The 16,805-nt window shown below is 35.6% G+C and overlaps 1 protein-coding gene across 3 annotated transcripts in view; it reads right to left on the bottom strand.

Annotated features, from left to right (window-relative positions):
* Positions 1 to 16,805, bottom strand: part of SEPTIN7 (septin 7) — a gene marked incomplete at its 5' end in the record, with an annotated part of 116,164 nt that overhangs the window by 26,895 nt on the left and 72,464 nt on the right. For all 3 annotated transcript variants that reach the window (XM_082399531.1, XM_082399530.1, XM_082399529.1), the window contains 4 exons: positions 3,118 to 3,169; positions 4,600 to 4,696; positions 5,597 to 5,689; positions 8,772 to 8,889. In XM_082399531.1, coding sequence (XP_082255657.1) covers positions 3,118 to 3,169; positions 4,600 to 4,696; positions 5,597 to 5,689; positions 8,772 to 8,889 — 360 coding nt within the window. The remainder of the gene's footprint in view (positions 1 to 3,117; positions 3,170 to 4,599; positions 4,697 to 5,596; positions 5,690 to 8,771; positions 8,890 to 16,805) is intronic.

Genomic DNA, 16,805 nt, shown 5'->3' with positions numbered 1-16,805 from the left:
TTTGGTACCAGTATATGTTATAGGTGACACCACATAACGTTTTCAACTATATTGTAAACACCCCCTTTTACAAAAAACATGCCATCACCTTTTGTACTCTTGCCACAGATAGCACATAATGGGCCCTTTAAAAAGAACTGATTTGAAGCTGAGTTATGATAAACACTGTTGACTTTCTAGAATTACTGTTATCAGTTTCTCTAAGCAGAGAATAATAACTGTGCCAATATGAAACAATCTTCTTGTAATTTTTAAATATTATATATTATCTCATCAATGAATCACTGAAAAATAACTAAAGGACCTGAGGTAAAGTACTTTAGTAGCTGAAATACAAGATGTATAAAATAAAAATAAGGTGGACTTATTAACTAGTTGTTAAACTATTTTTGTTAATGTCATCAACATTTTAGATAGTGAAATATTTTTCCCTTTCACTAAAATAACTTTCTTTATGATTACCTGCTTCTGGTATTTTTCAGGATATAAAAGTCTCTATTTGCACTTACTTAAATATTTTACTTTATCCTTTTAAAAATCAACCCGTTCCTCCACTCTGAAAATAATTAGTAATATAGTTTTCTCCACAGTTTCCAGAATTTATTCATCTTTTCCACATCCTATTGCTGATAACAAAGCACTCTCTTCTCTCCTTTTGTTTTCCTTCTCTATTTGATTTCTGCACTGTCCATTGCCACACCCTGAAACTATTTTTATCAAGTTTTCCTCTTTCCATTGTCTTCCTTGGTTTGCCTGCAACAGCTAGTTCTCTTAATTAGCAAAGTGACACAGCTTTGAACTTGAATCTTTCTTAGAAGCAACCACTACTCCTAAATTTAACCTGCAGGATTTCAATTACTTGGAACTTACAGACATATGGAACACTGGCATTGATATTTCCTTCATGTATTTATTAAACATCCACTAGGTGCCTTTATCATAAAGACATGAGCTACATAATACATACATCTTTCTCATCTCTCCTCCGAACTTAAAAGGAAAAGCAATAAAGTAAAATATTCCTAAGCTTACCATTTTCAAAGCATACTTATCAAGGATGTTTTACACGTCTCAAAGACTATAAATGAAAAATTGTGTTAAGAAGCCAAATGAACATCTAGCTTAAGTGAACATTTATGCCTTAGGAAAGAAAAACAAGTGTGCTAAATCAAATTTAACAAATAAATGAATTTTTTATTAAGCAAAATTGCCTAATCATCTACCTCAAGGAGCTGAAGCCAATATCTTCATCCTACTTGTTAAAAATGTTAAGTAGGACCACTCCCAATCCCACAAATAAACATTTAAGGACTGTATTTATCCTAATCCATCTTAAGGCATCTATTTCCATGAATCTCTTCCTATCTGATCCACTCCATGATAACATACCACTTACCACTTACTCTGAGTTTCTTTAATACATGTAAGCAACCTCATCACAGCACACATCTACTTATATATTACATAATTTTAGAATTTTTTATATATTCATACATGTATGATTGTCCTGTTGCTTGCCTGTACTAAATCTTCCTGCAGGAATGGTCCTTCCTGCTTATAATGCTTCCATACTAGTGAGTCCCACTCACCAGATGTCACTGTGTACCTTCAAATGTTCAAAGTCTAGCTTCTGACTCAGTAACTAGCTTTCCTTTCTATAGTATTTTAGGTATATAGGCAATTATTGATTGCATATTTAAAAAACACATAAGACAAAGTTATAGAATATCATTGTGTCAGGCACTAGGCAAGTAGCATAGATTTAAAATTGAAGAAAAGAATAAAATCAGAGGGAATGTACTGGCAATTAATACTTATGAAACATTCCTTACATATATAATGTCATAAGAGATTATTAGTTCTTCTGAAGTCACATCTTAAAAATGGAAGTGAAAGGAAAGAGTTCGTAACAGAACCTGAAGTGTTGTATTCTCAAAACCAAGAGATGACCACCCTTTCATATGCACTTGCTCTTCTCCCACTGTGTGAGGCATGGCAACCCCAATGGCTGAATTAACTCCGTCATCCACTTTCTACCAAAACACCTTGTCGTGAGCTCTTTTGAGAAAAACCAATTACATGGTAATCTCTTTGATTTCAAAATTCACTTTCACCTCTTGTATATTTCTTGAGGTAGCAGTTTGACTCATATTTTCCCCCATTTTTAAGAATGATCTTATTCTTGTTCCATGATTTCCAATTATCATCAATATGCATGTTACTACTTCAACATAGCTAAAGAGATTCCTGTGTTTTGGGAAAGTGGATAGTATGAAAATGAAAAGACACCAACTTAAGATGGCCATCCAAAACTGGAGGTTGAAGAGAATAGTACATAGTGAGGGTCTGGAGAAGCAAGCAACATGAGAGAGGAGAGAAGTAGCAAAAGGGTATGCAATGGCATGAGAAAGGGATTTATCTCAGCATGAAAACACTGAGGTTCATTCTGATCCCCTTTCTGTTCCTTTCCCACTTATGTCTCTGGTTCTTTTCAATTTTTTCTTCAGGATTTCCTCTCTGCTATTGATTTTCTAATTCAGGTCCTGGTCCTCTAATCAGAAAAACCTCAATGTCCTGTTCTCACATGCTTTCCTTCTCTTTCATCAGCTGCACAAGGTACAATTTAGGAGTAATGTTTTCCCTCCTGGGAGGAAGATCAGTTTTGTTCACAGTGTTCCAGTAACAAAAACGCTCCACTCACCAGCTACCAAGCTATGTATTTTTAAATATTCAAAGTCAAGTTTTTGACCCAAAACTTAGCCTTCCCTTCCACAGTTTTCACATTAAAGAAGAGCAAAAGCCTGTTCCTTTCCACTTTCCATAGCTCTTTCAGTATTAAACCTTAACACAAAGTATAATGATCAAGAGACCCATTTTCCTATACATCCCTAGCCACACAGCCTATTTTGTATTTTTGCTCTTAACTTCAAAACCTTGGCAAAATAACCCAAGCTGTCTCCATGCAGTGCTTACTGCAGTACTTACTTCAGTGCGAGAATTAAGATACCACTTTAAATTAGCTAAATTTATAGAAGACAAAAAGTTAAATCTGTCTGACTCTTATTTTATTTAGGGAAAGAAAAAATTTATGTTATTTTCATCATTACTCACACTTACCTTATCAACATATTTCTTAGAATTGTAAAATCACAATGTTCACCATTTTCAACTATAAAAAAAAAAAATAGATCACATACATTATTTCCACTAAACCCAGTCTTTTCAAAGGAAATTGGGTGTTAACAACAATGAGAGAATATGCAAAATAGCTTAGATCAATTTTTCATTAAGATTTAACACTGTAACATAGTACTTAATTTAAGGGCACATCAGAGGACTGTACTATATTACTTTATTGTAGTTTAATCCTCAATGATAAAATATAAACCTAATAAATGAGCTCTCCAAAAGCAAACAATTTTGACATTTTGAAAGAGGACATCATGTATTTCTCTTTATCGGTTGAAAATATATTTATTCCATAATAAAACGCATTTAAAAAGTTCAGTGTTGGGGGTGAGCAGGGGATCACTTTAGAAAAACATCCCTAAGGTAACCAAAATGAAAACTTGAGCCAAGAACATTAAGGTTCTTTATTTTTTAAAAACGTATCACTAAAAGAACACTCTTTGGTGGGGGAGGTACCTAAAACTAAAGATACAAAGCAATTTCTTCTGTGCGTATTTCTAAGGGCTGTACTAGTTCTAAAGCCTCAGCTCAGCAACTGAAGGTTACATGGCGATGACAGAGCTGGGAATGAGCAGAGTATCACTGGTCGGGAAAGTCACTGATAACAACAGTAACTTGGAAAATATTCTAAAAATTACAGAATTTTTCAAAGTAATACCAACAAATAGAACAATCATGACTCAAATCTTGATTCCAAGTTACTATAACACAGAAGATTAAATATTAGTAAAACCAGTATAATAAACACAAATTTGGGGAAACATGTCTATTGCCAAGAAGGCTTGTTGAGAATTGATGCTATAACTAAGATTTTATTGTTGTTTAACACTCCTTAAAAAATTAGTAGAGGATCACTTAATAATGAAATTTTTTTGCTCTAAAGATGTGATGCCAAAAAAGGTGACTTCTGTCCTGAGGAAAAGAAACTGTGAATGTTTTAATTGAGCTTCTGACGGTTGTTCTCATGCTTGAGGGTCCCAGGCCCATCTGAGACTCAGATAAAAGTGACAGGCCTTTTCTCCAAAATTGTTCTCAATTTCAGAAGGTTTATTAGATCCCTTGGAAGCAATCTTTGGTCCCCACGTAAAGAACTCCTGCATTATAAGAGTTTTCAAACAAAAAAACAGGAATAGACTAAATGGTGAGGCAGAGGTGGGAGGGTGGGTACTGACAAGTGGCTTCTAAAGTACTACACCTTTAAGATTTAACACATACTTGCCTGACTTAGTAGGACACAAGGTCTGAGAAACTTGAGGAAATGAGACTCAATGAAACTGAATTCAGAACTATCTTTGAAAATCTAGACTATATCAATGCAGTATGCATATCATACTACTTACTATAAATACAAATATTTTTAATCACATTTGTGAGATCTTATAGAAAGCCATTCACTGAAGAAAACCTTACCTTCAGCAACACCCCAAGGATACTGCCTTCCTCTGACCCTTTTGCCATTAACTTCAATGATAGTATTACTACCTACCACAGCAAGAGGTAAACGGTCCTATAAAACAAAGTACTCTTGTTCAAATATATCTCTGTAGTCCTCACAAATTCAAGAATAAAGAAGTTACATTACTCAACAGATTAGCAAAAAAAATTATTACCCCGACAGTTTCTGCATTCATTTTTATAGGCCATTCAATTACTATTTAGTAAGATGCCATTATATAGCATTGCCACCAATGTAAACAATAAATATTTTCACTGAAAATTTAAGAATACTAAGGCATATGCTGATCAAATTATTTGTTAAAACATCATTCCAAAAAGAAGCTGCCCCCTATTGGAAAAATTAAAAAGGATAAAAAATATATTAGCAGTTAGAGGAAAAAAATGAGGCTTGTGGCTAGCTTGCCTACCTGATCACAAACCAACCCTAACAGCCCTGGAGGCAGAGAATGCCATTAATCAGTACATCATTTTTAGGTCCAGGGTACTTAGGAAACCACTATAATTTAAAAATACAGAAAATTATGTCGGTATGGATTTTTGGTTGATTCTTATGAAAGGACAAAAGAAAACATATTTTTGGCTCTTAAAACAAAGATTAAGCATAACAGTGCTTAAGAACAAATCCTTTCCCTTCTTATCACGCCCCCCTTTTCTTTCCCATTACCTGTTTTCAGGGGGGGGGGAATTATAAAATATGAAATCAGTTAACTGAAAACCACATGAAGACAAGAATTACGTTATTCATCTCTCTATTCCATATAATGCTTTATGATACGTAACAGCCAAACAACAAAGTTAATCATAAAGTTGAATTCAATATTGAATAATCGCTCTATTTATTTTGTAAGTCAACTGTTTAAAAACACTGATATTTTTGGTCTTTCCAGGAGCTATTATAGTATTTTTAAGTCCCTAAAACATTTTAGTATATGTATGGGAATGAACCTACCTTTATCTTTTTAACAAGCTTATTTTCTTCTTCATCATCTGTCTCTGGGAATTCATATATTTTAATTTTATGTTCTTGGATTTCTTTCATTATCTAAAATGAAAGAGGAAGTCAGCAAAAGAGCATGACACATAATTTTAGTACATTAGCCTTATTACTCTTCTTAAATTCCTGAGTCCTCAGTTCCAGTTCCTTTACTGTTTTTCAATGATGCAAAATGTAATCTAAGGGCTTCCCTGGTGGCGCAGTGGTTGAGAGTCTGCCTGCTAATGCAGGGGACACGGGTTCAAGCCCTGCTCTGGGAGGATCCCACATGCCGCGGAGCGACTGGGCCCGTGAGCCACAATTACTGAGCCTGCGCGTCTGGAGCCTGTGCTCCGCAACAAGAGGGGCCACGATAATGAGAGGCCCGCGCACCGCGATGAAGAGTGGCCCCCGCTCACCGCAGCTGGAGAAAGCCCTCGCACAGAAACAAGGACCCAACACAGCCAAAAATAAATAAATTAAAAAAAAAAAAAAAATGTAATCTAAAACCAAAGTACTATGCTAGTCCTTTTTTAACATAAAGTTGATATATAAAGGTACCATTCTCAAAATCCAATTACTTCAGAAGTGTTAAAGTCATATGGTTATAATACCAAAAGAGTTCTAAAAATGATGTAAGAACCCAGAAAGGGCTTTCTCTAGCTGATTTCTACTCTAATGGCTTTAGGTCATTTATTTATAATGACTGAGATACTTCCTCTAGATAAACTCTTACCAACTGTTTTATTCATCTGAATCAACAAAGCTTAAACTCACCTAAAATTTTTAGTAGAATTTAGCAAAGGTAAGTAAAATTAAGTATAGCATTGGCTCCAGGAAAAAAAAAAGTGCACACTTATCAGAAAATATCCTTGCATGTACATGTGCATACACACAAATCAAGGAGCAACACATATAAGATCAAGCAAGCATACAGGGAGAAAACATGCCCTGGAAATTAAGAAGCTAATGAGTTTATAATAATAATCAATGAGAGTGCAGAAAAAAGAAAGACAACTTATTAATAACATCAGAATGACCTAGTTCAAATTAAATTAACTTGTCCAAAATCACTCCAAATTCTAATAAGAATACAGACATCCAAATAATGTTGAATACCTACCCTATTCAAACTCATAACAAACTGATGGCTAATATACCTATAGCTAGCTCCCTGCCTGTACTGGTAGTTCAGCACTACTCTCACTGCCGGGGTCCCCAGCAGCAGTAAAGGGAACCTAAGCAAAATGTGCGACACAGTTACTAAAGCAGACAGAAGTAAAACTGCCACTGAGAAAAATAGGACCACATATCTTTTACAATTGAGTTATATATGTCTATATACAAAAAAACCCAAGAAGATAAATGATGAGATGTCAAATACATGACTAGAAGAAAAAAGGAACACTAGCAGCTAGCTCTAGGAGCAGTGGTTCTTAGTCAGAGGTTGTATATTAAAATGGCCTGAGTGAGCATCTTCAAAATAATGAATACAAAAGCCCTATCTTAACTTACAGAACAAATTGGTAGAGATATGGTCCAGTAACTCATTTTGAAAAAGTTCTCTAGATGACTCTGATAAACACCCTTGGTTAGAAACGTTTCTAAGGGCTTCCTTGGTGGTGCAGTGGTTAAGAATCCGCCTGCCAATGCAGGGGACACGGGTTTGAGCCCTGGCTCAGGAAGATCCCACATGCCGCGGAGCAACTAAGCCCGTGCGCCGCAACTACTGAGCCTGCACTCTAGAGCCCGCGAGCCACAACTACTGAGCCCGCATGCCCTAGAGCCCGTGCTCTGCAACAAGAGAAGCCACCGCAATGAGAAGCCCGTGCACTGCAACGAAGAGTAGCCCCCGCTTGCCGCAACTAGAGAAAGCCCGTGTGCAGCAACGAAGACCCAACACAGCCAAAAGTAAATAAATAAAACAAATAAATTTATTTTAAAAAAACAAACAAAAAAAAAACGTTTTTTAGAAGCATAAATGAAGAAAAAGAAAATTGTACAACCCTACAATGTGACCAATCCGGAAGTAGAGATCATTGCTTATTCGTCTTTATCTCTTAGTTCTTAGAACAAATACAAATCAATGTACATACAAATCAAGACAGAAGAGGAGAAATGTTATTATATGATTAGTATCTGAACTTAGAAACAGCACATTACAAAATAAAAATGAAGTGAATAAACATAAAATAAAAACATATACTCCTGGTAGAAATACCAGATATATGTAGTAAAAATGATACAATAAAACATTCTCAAAATTTATACAGATTTAACACAATTTCGAAGCAAACTTCCACAGGTTTTTGTTTTTGTAATAGGTTTCAAGTTATTCTAAAATTCATACTGAAAAAGGTGAAAAACCAAAGTACCTTGTTACAAAGGGGACTATAAGGACAATAAGAGATAATTAACTCTAAGATCTATTTAAAAATATTATGCAACATAGCCGCAGTTTAAAAGACATAAAACTGGCCTAAAATTTAAAAATAGGAAATTGGAATAGGAAAGTGGAATAGGAAAGTATAATAGTTCCAGAAACTGACCCTACATTTCATAAAATGTAATATATAATAAACCAAACACAACAATGAGGGAAAAATAAACCCCTGCTTTAAAGTGTTCAGATTTTCTGGAAAATTAAATTAAATCAAATTAGGTACCACTTTATTCCAAAAAAGTTTTAAAAATAAAAATGACAAACAATGCTGGCAAGACATTGGAACAAATATACCCGTTATAAAACGAATTTGATTGTTTTATTGGGAAAGCACCATGACAAAATGGGTAGGTGGGGGAGGGAGATAAAATAATCATACCCTTTCAAAAAGAAATCCTATTCCTGGGAATTCAGTCTAGGAAAGTAATTCTAAAGGGTGTGGGAGGGGTGCTGGTGGAAGCTATACGGAAACATCTAAAATAGCCTATTTAAATTGAAAGGATAAGGGCATATGATAATACTTATGGGCTCCTAGGAGAAAACTAAAGCAGAAGACTATTTTCAAGAGTTATTTTTAATACAGTGTAAACAACCATATAGTAAAGTAGCAAGAGGAATACACTGTAACACATTATACTGAAAATATGAAAAACTGCAAAGTACATGAATGGTATTAGAAACCCAAGAGTTCAAACTCATTCTACTTACCTGTTTCTTAAACTGTTGGCACTCCTCTGGTGTGAGTGTGTCTGCTTTGGCAATAAGTGGAATGATATTCACTTTTTCATGCAAACGCTTCATAAACTCAATATCCAATGGTTTAAGTCTGAAATACACAATATTAAATATGACTGGATTGATCAGTTTGGGAGAATAGATTCTTCACATCCCAATGTTAAATTACATACATTGGAACTACTTTACTTACTCATCAGAAACACTCGCTGAAGGTGTATTGGGCCAGCAACAGTTAGGAAGAACAGGATTTCAAGAAGCATTGGAGTGGCTAAGAAGGGTTTGACTCCTGCCCTTTAACACCCTGGTTATAGGGTTTGGGCCCTAAAGAAGAATTAGAAAAACCAGAAAGGCTCCTAATAGGCTTTCCTACAGTAGTCTCTACATTTACTACTCAAAACTTGGGAAATCTTTGTTTTGTTTTTAAATGAAAAATTTAGTCCTCCGTCACTTCTTGCTACCAACTATATTTCTCAGAGAAGAGGCTCAAAAGAGAATCTTCTTCTTCATCCCTTTTACCTATTACACTCTAACTGCCGCCTCCACTTTGCCATTATACTTTCAAGAAGGTCAACAAATACTACCATGCTGCAAATTAATTAGCAGCAGCCAACTCATAAATACTGTGGTGTGTACCAGTATTTTTTAATTTGCCCACTATGCAGCATTGACATTACTCCCTCACAAGCTGTTCACTTAGGGTAATTTTCAGGATCCTCTTTGTAAGCTAGTCTCCTTAATAGGTATGTTCCTCAGAATTCTCTAGAAGGTCTTCTCTTCCCACTCTGCATTCCGTAAGCTTATCATTAACTACAATGACTTCTATTATCCTCTATGGGTCAATGACCCCCGAGTCTTTATACCCAGCTCAGATCTCACTCCTGTGTTCCAGGCTTGTGTCCACCCAGTGGAAATACTACTCGGACATCCCATTTTGGCGCCTCAAAATCAAAAGCTCATCTGAGCCCCCAAGTTTTCCCTCCCCTTCTGTGCTTTCTATCTCAGTGAACAGCACTACAATCCACCCAATTACTCAAGTCTGAAACCTAGAATTCCTCCTTCCTCTAATCCTCAATTCCAAAGATTCCCCAGGACCTGCTGAACAAATAAAGATATTTATATATTTATTTCCATTTCCATTACTTTGGTTCAGGCCACCAAAGTATACTTTTGGTATGGATAATGACAAGAATCTCTCTCTCCAAACCATGCACACTGCAGTCAGAATGGTTTTTCTAAAATCCAAATCTGATCATCAGGCCATTCCTTGACTAAAAACCTTACTAAAGCTAGATTCCTTAGCTAGTGTGGCCTACAAGGCCTGTGAAAACATAGCCTCTCCAGCTGTCCTCATCTCTTAGCAGCCCTTAGCATTTTTGCTACCTCCTACTTCCAATGTGCCAGCCTTTTTGAACTTCTCACAACTCCTTGAAAGCACCATACTTTGATCTCTGGTCATAGGCTACTACTGCTTTTGCCTGGAACACACTCCATTCCCATCCCCCTTCTACTTGGCTTGCCTAATTCCTAGTCATCCTTTAGGACCTAGCTTACTATTCTCATTTCCTCTGGGAATTCTTCTCTAACCTAAGACTAGGCATCTTTCTAAGGGATCACGACACTTAATTTGCCACATAGTAACTGCTTACTTATGTATTTGTTTTTCCCATCTTCTCACTAGAAGATCCTCACAAGCAAGGCCTTTGTCTCATTCATCTGTATCTCTTATATCTAATACAGTGTCAATACTTGAGAAGGTATCCAATATCTGTTGACTAAAAAAGTAAGTTGCTGTGATTTTCCTTACATCTTTGAATAACTTTAAATAAAAACCAGCTATTCCTCACATCTAGAACACACTGTAGACTAAAAATTAATATTCTACAAAAATAAATGAAGGTAACAGCAATATTTTGCACAGAAATGCGGTATTCCTTAACTTTTATAAAACATGAGGAAAATGGAATAAAGATCTAATTTCATTATAAATTTTATTGACTAATATTTTAAAATAAAGAGAAAGCCCTTCTTAGGGTTCTCTTAGAGTACTATAGTTTAATATATATACGATGTTGGGCATATTGGGGGTCCAGAGACTAATGAGGTATTCCTTTTTACTAACAAATAATACTATACTTCTTTGTGGTAGTGACGCTGACTGGCAGAAAGATGGGGTAAGGAGGCAGGAAGGCAGATACAGAGAAATAAGATAGCTACCTCCAATTCTAATTCTCATCTTAAATCCTCTGAATTTTGATATTGGCATTCAGAGAACACTACAGAAAAAACTTCAGAAAAGAGTTGTGGCTGAAATAACACTATATTTATCTGTAAATAGCACCCTTACCTCACTAGTGCTAACTGAAAAACCTTTCAATTTTTGAGAAAAAATTTAAGTTTTGCTTGTTTTCATCAATCATTATATCACGACACTAAATATAAAAGCCATGGCCCAGTCAATCAATCTCAGATTTGTAAATTTTTAGGGTTCACCTTCCAGATTATACTCATGACAAATTTAAATTATCACCACTACCACCTCATTAAACTGGTGACAGAATCAGTTAATCTAAAATTTTAATAAATCATAAGAGCATTTAATATAAAATATTAAAATCAAAATCCAAGTTAACAAGATTTTACACTTAAAACAACATTTGCAGAACATTTATTTTATTATTTCAACTTTTAAAGAGAAAGATGTTTCAATGAAACTAAAAGCTGGTTCTTTGAGAAGATAAACAAAATTGATAAACCATTAGCCAGACTCATCAAGAGAAAAAGGGAGAAGACTCAGATCAATAGAATTAGAAATGAAAAAGGAGAAGTAACCACTGACAACTGCAGAAATACAAAAGATCATGAGAGATTACTACAAGCAACTCTATGCCAATAAAATGGACAACCTGGAAGAAATGGACAGATTCTTAGAAATGCACAACCTGCCGAGACTGAACCAGGAAGAAATAGAAAATATGAACAGACCAATCACAAGCACTGAAATTGAAACTGTGATTAAAAACCTTCCAACAAACAAAAGCCCAGGACCAGATGGCTTCACAGGTGAATTCTATCAAACATTTAGAGAAGAGCTAACACCTATCCTTCTCAGACTCTTCCAAAATATTGCAGAGGGAGGAACACTCCCAAACTCATTCTACGAGGCCACCATCACCCTGATACCAAAACCAGACAAAGATGTCACAAAGAAAGAAAACTACAGGCCAATATCACTGATGAACATAGATGCAAAAATCCTCAACAAAATACTAGCAAACAGAATCCAACAGCACATTAAAAGGATCATACACCATGATCAAGTGGGGTTTATCCCAGGAATGCAAGGATTCTTCAATATACGCAAATCAATCAACGTGATACACCATATTAACAAATTGAAGGAGAAAAACCACATGATCATCTCAATAGATGCAGAGAAAGCTTTCGACAAAATTCAACACCCATTTATGATAAAAGCCCTACAGAAAGTAGGCATAGAGGGAACTTTCCTCAACATAATCAAGGCCATATATGACAAACCCACAGCCAACATTGTCCTCAATGGTGAAAAACTGAAACCATTTCCACTAAGATCAGGAACAAGACAAGGTTGCCCACTCTCACCACTATTATTCAACATAGTTTTGGAAGTGTTAGCCACAACAATCAGAGAAGACAAAGAAATAAAAGGAATCCAAATCGGAAAAGAAGAAGTAAAGCTGTCCCTATTTGCAGATGACATGATACTATACATAGAGAATCCTAAAGATGCTACCAGAAAACTACTAGAGCTAATCAATGAATTTGGTAAAGTAGCAGGATACAAAATTAATGCACAGAAATCTCTTGCATTTCTATACACTAATGACGAAAAATCTGAAAGTGAAATTAAGAAAACACTCCCATTTACCATTGCAACAAAAAGAATAAAATATCTAGGAATAAACCTACCTAAGGAGACAAAAGACCTGTATGCAGAAAATTATAAGACACTGATGAAAGAAATTAAAGATGATACAAATAGATGGAGAGATATACCATGTTCCTGGATTGGAAGAATCAACATTGTGAAAATGACTCTACTACCCAAAGCAATCTACAGATTCAATGCAATCCCTATCAAACTACCACTGGCATTTTTCACAGAACTAGAACAAAAAATTTCACAATTTGTATGGAAACACAAAAGACCCCAAATAGCCAAAGCAATCTTGAGAATGAAAAATGGAGCTGGGGAATCAGGCTCCCTGACTGCAGACTATATTACAAAGCTACAGTAATCGAGACAGTTTGGTACTGGCACAAAAACAGAAATATAGATCAATGGAACAGGATAGAAAGCCCAGAGATAAACCCACACACATATGGTCACCTTATCTTTGATAAAGGAGGCAAGAATATACAGTGGAGAAAAGACAGCCTCTTCAATAAGTGGTGCTGGGAAAATTGGACAGCTACATGTAAAAGTATGAAATTAGAACACTCCCTGACACCATGCACAAAAATAAACTCAAAATGGATTAAAGACCTAAATGTAAGGCAAGACACTATCAAACTCTTAGAGGAAAACATAGGCAGAACACTCTATGACATACATCACAGCAAGATTCTTTTTGACCCAGCTCCCAGAGAAATGGAAATAAGAACACAAATAAACAAATGGGACCTAATGAAACTTAAAAGCTTTTGCACAGCAAAGGAAACCATAAACAAGACCAAAAGACAACCCTCAGAATGGGAGAAAATATTTGCAAATGAAGCAACTGACAAAGGATTAATCTCCAAGATTTACAAGCAGCTCATGCAGCTCAATAACAAAAAAACGAACAACCCAATCCAAAAATGGGCAGAAGACCTAAATAGACATTTCTCCAAAGAAGATATACAGATTGCCAACAGACACATGAAAGAATGCTCAACATCATTAATCATTAGAGAAATGCAAATCAAAACTACAATGAGATATCATCTCACACCGATCAGAATGGCCATCATCAAAAAATCTAGAAACAATAAATGCTGGAGAGGGTGTGGAGGAAAGGGAACACTCTTGCACTGTTGGTGGGAATGTAAATTGATACAGCCAGTACGGAGAACAGTATGGAGGTTCCTTAAAAAACTACAAATAGAACTACCATACGACCCAGCAATCCCACTACTGGGCATATACCCTGAGAAAACCATAGTTCAAAAAGAGTCATGCACCAAAATGTTCATTGCAGCTCTATTTGCAATAGCCAGGACATGGAAGCAACCTAAGTGTCCATCATCGGATGAATGGATAAAGAAGATGTGGCACATATATACAATGGAATATTACTCAGCCATAAAAAGAAATGAAATGGAGGTATTTGTAATGAGGTGGATGGAGTTAGAGTCTGTCATACAGAGTGAAGTAAGTCAGAAAGAGAAAAACAAATACAGTATGCTAACACATATATACGGAATCTAAGGAAAAAAAAAAAAAAAAGCCATGAAGAACCTAGTGGCAAGACAGGAATAAAGACACAGACCTACTAGAGAATGGACTTGAGGATATGGGGAGGGGGTGGGGTGAGATGTGACAGGGTAAGAGAGTGTCATGGACATATATACACTACCAAATGTAAAATAGATAGCTAGTGGGAAGCAGCCACATGGCACAGGGAGATCAGCTCGGTGCTTTGTGACCACCTAGAGGGGTGGGATGGGGAGGGTGGGAGGGAGGGAGATGCAAGAGAGAAGAGATATGGGAACATATTGTATGTGTATAACTGATTCACTTTGTTATAAAGCAGAAGCTAACACACCATTGTAAGGCAATTATACTTCAATAAAGATGTTTAAAAAAAAAAAGAGAAAGATGTTTGAAAATAGCCATGACAAGGAAATTGGGGAAGTCAGCTTCTCAAATATAAAACAACAGGGCTGAAGTACATTTAAATCAGTTAAAAAAAAAAACAAACTTTAAATGTAACCTTTATTAAAGCCCCGATAAAATCTTTCCACCCTTTTAAATTAGAGTACAAATTTCAGAAGCATACAAAATGTCAACAGCAGAAAACACTTATTTCACAGTAGATTACATTCTGGTTGAAATTTTTCCTCTGTCCATTTAGTTTTATTTCAGGTCATCTTTTCCAACAAATTTAGTTTTTAAATGTTTTTTTTACACAATGGAAAGTCCTTTTTAGAATTTCTAAAAGATAAACCCAAATTAGAGGGAAAAGACTACTTAACCTCAAAGCCTACAGCAAAATAAGTAAAATGACTAGAGGGCAAATGACAAGTATTTATTAAATATACATACATATATATATTTCTAAGGGAAAAAAAAACCTATATAAAACTCACTGAGTGACACTGTTTTTTCAAAGTGGCAATCAACATTCAAAAGGTTTGTAAAAACACCATTTAAAAATTCAAGTTCGGGGGCTCCCCTGGTGGCGCAGGGGATAAGACTCTGTGCTCCCAATGCAGGGGGCCCAGGTTCAATCCCTGGTCAGGGAACTAGATCCCACATGCATGCCACAACTAAGAGTTCACATGCTGCAACTAAGGAGCTGGAAAGCCACAACTGAGGAGCCGGCAAGCCGCAACTAAGGAGCTGGCAAGCCGCAGCTAAGTAGCCCACCTGCCACAACTAAGACCTGGCACAACCAAATAAATTAAAAACAAAACAAAACAAAATTCAAGTTCCAAGTCAGTTACCAATCACTGAACAAAGAAAATGAAGCAACAACAGCTGAAATCATAAATTAACCCTTTGTTCAGTGACTACAATTGGTGGGGTGAGATGGGGGACACCGAAAATACGCTGTTGCACCAATTTATATTTACTCCAAAAACAGAATGTCTAAAAAGGGAATCCAGGGATTACCCAGATAAGACAGAAAGGTCCTAATTCATCTATTATGTTGCCTGGAATTTCACTATGTAGTGAGCAGGGAATTTGGAACTCTCTAAGGAAAATTCAGTGTCATATTCTTTCACTTAATCCATAGCAGCACATACCAATGGGCAAAACTTTGTTCCATTTCTAAAAATAGTTAAGCTGAGAAACTACTCAACATCACATTTTTATACATAAGAAATTAAAATTTGGAACTCTCATTCCTTGTGACAAACAAGAAATGGCCCAAAGCCACAACACATAATTTCAAAATTTTTTCTTTAAATAAAAAAATCGTATTTCCCATGCAATTTTAAGAAATATATTTTCCCGTAGGGAATAAGAGAAATGTGATTTCATGAGAATTACTAAATCTTGGTGAGAATCCAAAAGATCTAAAATAATAAAACTGGATATAAACTGACAAATTTCTATTGACTTAACTTCAGGTTAAGATTTTACCCTGTTGGCTTCCAGGAAAAAGCCTTAACAAGTTAAACTAGAATGATAAAATATGTATATATATAAATTCAGGAAGAAGCTAACAAGGACACAGAAAAAGCTATACAGTGTGGTATTTCTGAGAATTTTTTTTTTGAGCCTTTTAAGTAGATGAGTCAATTTTGTGCTTTAAATATGTAAATTTCTGAGAATACTGTAGAATAATATTAGAAATAAAAGAAGAAACATTTGCACCACTACAGTCAGACAGTGCAAAAATGGTAAACTAAATAATTAAGGCTTTCTGCTCAACCAAGATGGTGATAATGGGCACTAGCCTATCTAGGCAAAAGGTGAAAAAAGCAAAAAACAGAAGAGAAAGGTACTCTTTTGAAGGGACTGGCTTACACTACTGTAATTTGTGTGTTAGATGACTTAATGCTATTTAGTCTGATGCTATAAAACAGTCCAGTTCCTTCTGGTGGAGAGATGGTGGAGTTACAATCATCAGGTGGCGGAGTTATGCTGAGTCATTTATCCAAAGATGAAAGAAGAGTAATTACGAACATCTGCAGTTGACAATAACCCACATATCTACTCAAAATGACAAAGAAATACAAACAACAAAACAAGAAGTATAGGCTGGCCGTACTAACAAACAGAACAATCAGATCAGATAAATGTCTAGATACTCA

This window comes from Balaenoptera borealis (genome assembly GCF_965194805.1).
Source record: "Balaenoptera borealis genome assembly, chromosome: 7".
NCBI classification, from domain to species: domain Eukaryota; kingdom Metazoa; phylum Chordata; class Mammalia; order Artiodactyla; family Balaenopteridae; genus Balaenoptera; species Balaenoptera borealis.
The sequence above is the reverse complement of the archived record's forward strand: the minus strand, read 5'-3'. Positions and strand labels throughout refer to the sequence as shown.